The sequence below is a fragment of the Manis javanica genome, chromosome 11, assembly GCF_040802235.1.
Source record: "Manis javanica isolate MJ-LG chromosome 11, MJ_LKY, whole genome shotgun sequence".
Lineage (NCBI taxonomy): Eukaryota > Metazoa > Chordata > Mammalia > Pholidota > Manidae > Manis > Manis javanica.
The window spans coordinates 7,696,074-7,705,858 of NC_133166.1; the positions used below are offsets into that span (position 1 = coordinate 7,696,074).

Consider the following 9,785-nt stretch of genomic DNA (forward strand, 5'->3'; position numbering starts at 1 on the left):
ACCAAGACAGCCAGCTGGTTCTTCCCAGCTCTCCAGAAAACTCCATTTTTGACTTTTGCATTCCTTTACCTGCTATTGTGCATTTAAGGAAGACTATTTGGTCCCCTGAGGCCTCAGATCTCCCTCTGGACTTTCTGAACACTTTAGAGCAGGACTTCATTCAACTACCACTTACTATGGGGTTATCAAAATGTTCTTGTTATTTTAAGATGTGTTACCCATTTGAGGTATACCTTCCACAATCTCCAGTGATCAAAGAAAGTACACAGTTCACTGCGCAAATTATATGAATCTTCATAAAAACCTTACCAACATCTTAAAATTTTCTGTGTCAATCATCAGGCAAAGTCAACAATAGGAATGAAAAAAAAAACGACTCAAGTAGGACAAGTATTGATTACATAGGACTAAATAAATTGGCATATGTTATACTTTTTATAACTTTTTGTCTAATGTTATACTGGCTTTTATGTTTTGGTTTTTCCAGATTTAAGGAAATCTTTTCTCTTACGATGTTAACAGTTTGATAACACACACCTTTGTGAACAAAAGTGGAACATTTATCTTTTGCTCCCTCCTGATTCCTCCAGAATTCAGACAATATTGTTAGTTATTTGCATAAGTTCCATAGGAATCTGTTCTCCTTGTAACAGGATGCCCAGTGCACCTAACCCTGGTTCTCTGAGGCACAGTTGATAAAAGGAGATACACTTCTACATTGTAAAGACCTAACTGTGTCTACCAAAAATAACCATGCTTCAGTAGAACAATCTTTTCACAGTATGCTCCCTGAAGACAAAGACCTTGAATATAGCACTTTACAACCTGGGAACGTCATCTACTGGAAGAGACATCCCCAGAAAGACCCTCTTAAAACCCACTAACAAGATCCTTTCAAGGTCCTGTTATCCAACCCTTGTGCCGCCAAACTCCAAGGAACAGGCTCTTGATTCCTGTGTCACATCTGAAGAAAACATCAAACCCTGACTGGACCTCTACACCAAAAGGTGACCTAAAAATAAAGATTTCCAGGAATTACAGGAGATGACAGCTGAAGGAAGACAGTTTTCCCAAGATGACCAGCCCAGCCCCAAATACCCTTTTGTAGTAGCTGATTCTTACTTTGTTCTCCCCTCACCCCACTTCCTCTTAAAGACACAATACTCATCTGCATTTCTCCTTCTGTTGAAAAGGAGAGAAACCTCTCTGACAGTTGGATCTGCCACCGGCAACTCTGATCTGCTCACCATGTCAGATATCCTTTGTTCTTACCCGGAACGAATTTCTCATTTGTCCCAAATGCCACTGTTGATTATTACGGATGTTATGTACCAGGCTAGGTTGTTACAGCTGGGTGTTCCCATACCTTGTTTCAACCATAACCAGTCAAAACCATATAAACTGAACTAAATACCTCCACCTTTGGCAATTATACAATCTTTGCTTCCCTTATGTTCTTTTCCTTATATAAATATGATCTGCACCCCCGAACCCAAAGGAAATACAAATGGTTTACATTTCTCTGTGAGTTTTTTATCAAAGCCCCCTTTGTCTTCCCAAATCCTCTTACCCGTGACTTAAAAATGCCAATCTAGATTGAAAGAAAGTACTTTAGTTTTTTATTTTTACTATTTATTTTATTTTTATTTTAAAGCTATCTACTTAAGCTTTTTTAGTTTTAGATATTTTAGCTCTAAAACTAGAGAAGCTAAATAGGGATGAATATATAAGTCATATTTCATGGGTCTTCATATTGAATATATATCATGATAAGAAACATCTCAATTAGTTATCTTTCTTTCTCAAATATGTTCCCTAACTTGCAGACAAGAGTGAAAACTTTTTAGATTTCATTCTATAGATATTGTCTCCAAACTCTTTGCCCCTTCAAATGCCCGCATCCAAGTTCTGGGCACTGAGCTGAACACATGGTCATATGAAATGTAATCATTTAATAAAAGTCTTCTGGTTCAAGCTACACACTTGGATATATACCAACTGAATAGCCTAGCATCCCCAAACTTGTACAGTACTTTTTTTTATTCTCAACCTACCAAAAATGTATCTATTTTCGTTGTATGGAAATTTACTAATATACCATATTAGTGTACAATACTTAAAAAATAGAAAATAGCAGCTGTCATCAAGCAATAATTTCTTAGGATCTTTCCAACATCATAGTAAATTCAAACATCATAAGAAAGTAGCTGACACTGATAATAAGATATTAAAGACATAATTCACAAGTTTCAATAATACTGATTTCTATCAATAATTGTAGATGGTATATGATATTCTTTCATAGAAGGTACTTGAAAAGATCGATTTGGGTGGGGGGGGGGATCTTTTCTTATCTTTTTTTTTATTGAGTTACAATAAAATGCACAAATCTCAGTGTACAGCTTGATTTTGTCATGTGTATACACCCATGTAGCCATCCCCCTGATCATGACACCAAACATTCTCTCTAATGTTTTTTTTACCTCATTTCCATCTTCATCAACTATTGAGATGTAGTTGGGATGAGTCTTATTGGGATAAGACAACAGGACATCATAAGGAGTTAACTCAACAGAATCCAGGCCAAATTCTTTCCATTGGGATTGAACTTGCTTTGCAAGTTGGAAATTTTGTTCTGTTCCTGCTAAATGTGGTATCCGGGTAAAATTACTGGTAAGCAAAAATTGAGAGTGGTTAGAAATTAATGTTTAGCCGGCTTTTATCCCAAATCTACAACAAATAAGATGTATTTACATCAAGAAAAAACTTTGAAATGTAAAGATCACCAAAGCAAAGTGGTACTTATTATTATTGCATCAAATACATTTTTGAAGTGCATTTTGAAATTTTCATGCTCTAATTTGTACTCGTTCAACAGAAAAAATTGGAGAAACTGATCTTCGTAGAGAATTGTTAGGTACAATCCTGTAGACATATCCCTGCACAGATGAGGAAAGTGTCATATTCTGTCATTAAGAACTATGCATCTTGGAATTTTCATGGAATTCTGTTTATTCCACTGTGCAAAATATATTTGAGAGGTAAAAAATATTTTCAACCAAATATCAAACTATGGAGTCACAAGAATTACTGATAATTCCATTTACTTTCAAATACTGAAAGTTATAGCCAAGTAAGAAACCTTTTGATTAGCAACTGTGGCCAAAATTCTGGCTATCAGAAAATATTGTCAGGAGTAGACTAATTTCTCATTTGATATGTCTAGATACTGTTGCCTTTGTATTAAATTTCTCCCTCCTGGAAATGTATTGTTTCCCTGAAGATTCAACTTGTTGGTATGTTCAATTTAAATCCCAAAGGGGGAAAAAAAGACTTGCGTATGACAAAGCAGCATGTAACATGAAAAGGGAGTTATTTCTAGCTCATGAACTTCCGATTCTAAATATTAGGTCTTTCTAAAATTAACACACTTCCTCCTTATGATGACTTTTAAAAAACCAATAGGCAACATGACTATGATGATCCCCCTTTCAGATGTTCAATTTCACTGTGTATCTAATTTTTGATTTGGAAAATCAACTGCCAAAGATGATAACTATCAATTCTTTAAAAGAATTGAATTCCTGTGCTTTATTTTTTTACTGAAGCAACATTGATATACATACTGATTTCACATATACAACACAGAGGCTCTACAATTAGCCGTATTACTAAATCCTCACTCCGACTAGTATGGTTACTATCGGTCAACATAGGAAGATGTTACAGAATCATTACCTATATTCTCCAATTTACAAAAAGAATATGAAAATTCCCATTCAGTAAATTATTAAGGATTTAACACCTCACATAGGATTTCTAATGTGTTTTTGCAAAGTGTATTAACAAAATTACACAATTTTTAAGAGGTTGCTGAGGAATCTATATATCCCTTCATCAATGTATAGAGAGAAACAGCCAACATGAGCTTATTTTCCACTATATTACACATCACAAATTGTAACATAACTAAAATGGATACAGATTATGCATATTTCCTAAAGACCCAGCTATAATTCTGTCCCTGCATGCAAGAATTGATATGGGGAGTTGAACCTGTTCACACACACACACACACACAGATTATTATCAGATTTTGTTATTATAAAATTCCTTGAAACAGTTCTATCATTACCAACTACAGCACAGACACTGTGTGTTATGATTAGGGAGTTACAACCCACTGATACGGAGCAAAGTCAATCTTGAAAATGAACCTAGAAAAGCAGATGTTTCTAATGATAAATAAATTGGCAAAAAATCATACAAATGGTGTATTACAGGTTTTTCCACTAGCTTGTATAATCCTGACCATCTTCAGTTTTACATCTGTACATGGGGAGAATAGTGCTACCTCTCTACATCACAAAGACTCGAGGCTAATCAAGGAGATAACTGATATGAAACAGTAGCTCTTAGCTACTTTTGTTTTAATCAGTTAAGAAGTGGTTTTAAGTAATTTGTTGATGTCCTATTAAAGTCTTTTAAAAACTAACTTATAATGATGCAAAATACCTAACCTGTAATTAAAAAGTGGCTCATATATCTCTGTTGGGCTAGAAAAGTTTAAATATGTTTCACATATACATTATCTCAATTAATAAGATGAGTCATTGGTATTCCTGTTTTAATATACTGCATCTGGCTTACAAATGATGGAACAGTTATGCAAGGTACTAGATGACTTTAACTGCAGCTAGTAAAAGGTATAACCAATGCAGATCTGTGAAATTCTGAGCCCAGAGGTCTTCTAATCTTGTCTTTCAGAATAGGGTAGAAAATGAAAGCCCCCTAGTGAGATGCAAAATAGTGAACAGATATGAGAATTAAACCAGGTGTTTACAAAACAGAAGGGAAAACACAGGATAACCCTACACCTCTGGGGAACTGAAAAAGCAGCTCCTACTTTAATTCTCCCAGCCACTGAGAGGCAAACAACTTAGAAGTGGTGGGGATCTTTAACAGCAGAGCAAAGGGTTATAAAGAAAGACAAGGAGGAAGATCCAAGGCCTTAATGGCCCCCAGCCTATAAGCGTAAGTACAGTTGACGCTTGAACAACATGGGTTCAAATTGCACAGGTCCACTTATACACGGATTTTTTTCAAATATGTTGAGAAATTTTTTGGACATTTGTGACAATTGGAAAAAGCATTTTCTTTCCTTTAACTTACTTTATTGTGAGAATACAACAAATAAAACACATATAACAAAAAATGTGATAATCGGCTGTTTCTGTTATTGATAAGGCTTCTAGTCAAGAGTAGGTTATTAGTAGTAAAGTTTTGGCAGTCAAAAGTTATACACAGATTTTCAACTGCTTGGGGAGTTGGCATCCCTAATCCCCACATTGTTCAAGGGTCAAATGTAGACCAAGAGCTCTGATGGACAAAGGGCAAACTGGAAATCTGCGGAGTCCAGGAGGCTTCTGGAGATTCTGTGGTCCTGAGAGGGATGAGTAGGGGTTCTCTTAATCTCTTTCTTTTGTGTGTTAACAGTAAAAATCTTTGAGTTCAACCCAAACAGGGAGAGGATCTGGGTCAGGACCATGGAGGATAAGTAAGAAGCTGACAGCTTCCCTTCGATCTGGCTCAAGAGTCCAGAAAGAGAAACAAAGGAAAGGATTCATTTTCTTCTATGTTTTTCACTCCATGTCACAGGTAAGGGAAGGAAGAAGGAAGCAGGGACAGCAGGTCTTACATCTTACCAGAATTCATGTTTCTTATATCTATTACACATAATCACAGTGAAATAAGTGCAAGAGGCAGAGGAATGATTTTTACAAAATTAATGCTTCAGGCTTTCTCACTTGAAATGGTCCTTCTGAAGACCTGGGAGGCACTTTAGCAAATTTTTATTTATAGTTTTGATGCTATCAAATTAACATAGACATGTGTTTATACAATTACATGCATATGCATTTAAGCAGATGTGTGTGTCATATATATACTTGTCTTTTACATAAATTTAAAATTTGTATTTCCTAAGCAATCCGTTAGTCACTAGACTTGAAAGTATCTTGGTAATCAAGGGCTTCAAGTATTCTGCTTTGAAAAAGCAATTCTAGCCACCTACATACAATTCTGTAGAAGTGTTTTATATTTAGTTGCTTTGCAAATACTTTTTAAATTCACTGATTTATTTAACTCTTTTGCTCTATACCAGAGGCAGCTATTTCAGGAAATTGGGAGCGAGTTCTTAAAGTGTCACATATATGACCTCTAAGTCCATCCTCATCACAATATCAATAACATTGTCCACCCTTTACTGATGTGGAAGTGAGAGTTCAGGAAGGTTAAGTGTTCATTCAAATTTACTTTACTATCAACAGGCAAAGATGGAATTTATACTCAAGGGTGTCTAATTCCAAAGTCCAAGTTTATTCTTTTGTCTAAAATTGGCTATCTTCTTCTAAAACAGGAGTCAGCAAATTATGTCCCACTGACCAAATCCAGCTCACTTCATGTTTCTTTATAACCCACAAGTTAAAAAATGGTCATTACATTTTCAAAAGCTGAAAAAATAAAGAGAATATTTTTGCAACCCCTCAATTACATGAAATTCAAATTTCAGTGTCCCTGAGTGAAGTTTCATATGAGCTGCCACACGTATTCGTTTATGCCTTTTCTATGGCTCCTGTACTACAGTAGCAGAGCTGAGTAGCTGTGACGGAGATCAGCTGCCTACGAAGGCAGCTACAAAGCCCTTTATAGAAGCAGTTTGCTGACTCCTGTTAAAACATCTATAACGATAAAGATTATTTGAAATTACAATCCTCTCCAGAAGAAATGTGATACAAGATCTTCAACAAATACAACTTTAAAAAAAGTCAGTTCCTGTATATTTCATATACAGGACCAAAACTTCTAAACAGAATAATTTTCCAATGAACAGTTCATACAAACTTTCAAGTATATGCTTACTATAAGAATTTCTTGATGTTCTCAGCTTTCAATTCATCCAAAAATGCCTTCTTCATATTATGCTCTGGAACAGTATTAGCTTCATTGGAGGATTTTATAAACCACCCTGTAAAATATATACAAATACAGGAATGAGATTATCAGCTCACAGACAGGACCTATTCTTCCTTATTATTGGATCTATCACATCTAAAACACAAATTATCAACAACTGCCTTGACTGAGATTTTTCTGAGGTTTAAATGTTCTTGCCTACTTCCACTGGAAGAAAATCATGCCAACAGACTTTAAAATTACAAAGCAATCACAACATATTTTTTAATCCAATTTCAATGATAGGTTAGTCTAAGCGATGCTTTATGAGGAAATTAGCACTAAAATTAAATGTTGAAACTAATGGAGTTAAACAAGATCTCCTGAGATGAAGGCAAAAGGGAGATCCACCTCCTTGTGCCTTCAAGCTTCTGTCCAGTGCCTGCTCTCTGCTGACTCAGAAGCATTCAGTAGATCTTTATCATGAATTAATTATGAATATATTTCAAGTACATAAATTATTTCAAAGAACTGAAGGAAACAGAGTTGCAATTTGTGTCGGTTCTGAAACTAAAACAAAATGTGTTGAGTTGTTGTTTCCAGTTGAAGTAGGCTTGAGAAATTTCACTTTAGAAAGCTACAGTGAAACTACAGTTCACTCAACATCCCAACAATCATCCAGTGTGCAGAGGCCAGAGGCACTCAGTGGACACAGAACACTTTGCCCTTGAAGTTGGTTTTTTATCTGAGGTAAGTGGTCTATCATTGCAGGGTATATTTAGAGAAACGGTATTATTTGGACATAAAACAGTTAACCACATCAACCAGCGAGCTTTTCTGGAACTTTCCAGTTATTAACCTCATATACATATGCTTATGGATATATACCTTCATATTGAAATAAATGGTCAGGAACAAGTGGAAATACAATTCCACCAGTGCAAAAAACAAAGGGACTTGGATTGGATTGTGGGATCTGGGAAGGACACACCTAGCATGAAATGCTTGAATTGAGAGCTGAAAAATGAACAGGATGGAGAGGATGGAGGTCTGAGGGGGAGGGGAGAGCTGAGACTCCTCGGGGAGGGGGAAAAACGAACACACCAAGAGGCTGACCTATTCTGTGTAAGCCATTGAGTGAATACAAGAACAGGGCTGAGAGCAATACCAGGAAGAATAAAATGCCTTTAAGAGATCCCGAAGATTCTATTCCCGGTTCCAACCTTACCAAGTCAATTTCCCATTTTTACAGGTAAACTCAATTTGAAATGTGTACTCATTGAGTATTTACGTCATATTAAGCCGACAACAACGTAGGTGGTTACTAACACCCACACCATGAGGAGATGGTGGCTCAAACGTCTTTCAGCAACCCCTAAAGTTCACACAGCAAGCAAGAAGAGCTACTTGGGTCAACCGAGCTGGTCTATGCCCTGGCCTTCCAAATCGCAGAGAGGGGATCCGGATTTCAGAGCAGGACCCGGCAGTACGTTAGATGAGTCCTGTGCTCCAAGGTCGGATTAGAAGGATCTCCTCACCAGGAAGGAATAAAGAAGAGTGCCGATACCCCAATACTGTGCTAAGAGCTCCGGGTGCTATTTCGTTTACTATTCCCAATTTCTTCCTCATAAAGATGGAAAAGCAGGCTAGGAGGGACCCGGTAACTTGTTGAAGGCTAAAAAGTAGTGGCAAAGTAAAAATTAGAATTTAGAAGAACCTGCACTTGTCTGTGCTGCCCCCTGGTTTGCTTCGAGTTTGGTTGTCTACAAATCAGTACCCAGGGGCCACAGCCAAAGACCTGCCGGGAAAGGACGGCTCGGAGCGCTGACAGTAATATCTGCTAGTTTCCCAGTGCTCCTCCAAGTATGCACTCCCCAAGACGAAAGAACTTGGGGCGAAAAGGGCTCCCACGCAGCAGTGCCCTGACGTCTACCGACTGTATGCATGAATACCTACTGTATACATACACCGTATGCAGGCGCCGACTAGACAAAGACCCCAAACAGGTCAGAGGCATTTCCTGCAAAGCTTCCTGGACCACCAAGTTCAGCTGCCCCAGACATCTGCCGCTGTCCTAAAACACCGATTTCTCGCACGGCTCGAGCGGGTGCACCCTTCTCAAGTCCCATCGCGGGGTCTCTCCGTCCTAACCCTCCCCTGAGTGACGGTCCCACAACAGCGGGGCCAGCACCCCCAGCGCTCGGCCCCCAGCGCCCACCCACCTAGCTGCCCGGGGCTCCGCCCCTCCTTCCCCCTCCCCGAAGCCCGCCCCGCGGCGCGCACGGCCGGGCGCGGGTGGGCTCCGCGTCTGCTGGGCGCGCGCCCCTACCGAAGAGGAAGCCGAGGGTGAAGAGGCCGACGGTCAGCGCCAGCGCCCCGACGCACAGCCAGCGCGGCCGGCGCCCCGCGGCCGGGGCCGAGTGGCCGTCGTGAAGGGGGTTCCACATGCCGGCGCGGCCCACGAGGCCTCCGGGCGCCCTGCGCCTCCGCTCTGGGCCGCCAGCGCCCGGCCGCGGCGGGCAGACGCCAGCTCCGGGGGCCCGCGCGCCTCCCCCGCGCCCGGCGCCGCCGCTCTCCCGGCCCGGTGAGTCCCCGCCCTGGAGGTGTTCCCGCCTCGCCGAGCCAATCCCGGCGCGCGGCCGGGGGAGCCAGACCCGGCCCCTGGGGAGAGGCTCTTAAAAAAAGTTAGTCTTGAAAGTGCCCAGCTCTTGCCGATTTAAAAAGGAAAAGGGGGGGAAAAGGAGGGAAGGAGGGAAGGAACGGTAGAGGAAGGAAGGAATTACTCTCCGACCGACATCTCATAAGCAGAAAGAGAACTCCTCGAGGATTTT

General features: G+C 39.7%; 1 protein-coding gene across 1 annotated transcript in view; it reads right to left on the reverse strand.

Annotated features, from left to right (window-relative positions):
- Positions 1–9,527, reverse strand: part of FOLH1 (folate hydrolase 1) — a 50,554-nt gene extending 41,027 nt beyond the window's left edge. Inside the window, exons 1-3 of the mRNA XM_073215905.1 lie at positions 9,284–9,527; positions 6,922–7,027; positions 2,484–2,670 (exon numbers count right to left, since the gene is read on the reverse strand). Coding sequence (XP_073072006.1) covers positions 2,484–2,670; positions 6,922–7,027; positions 9,284–9,401 — 411 coding nt within the window. The 5' untranslated portion in view covers positions 9,402–9,527. The remainder of the gene's footprint in view (positions 1–2,483; positions 2,671–6,921; positions 7,028–9,283) is intronic.
- Positions 9,528–9,785: the final 258 nt, after the last annotated feature.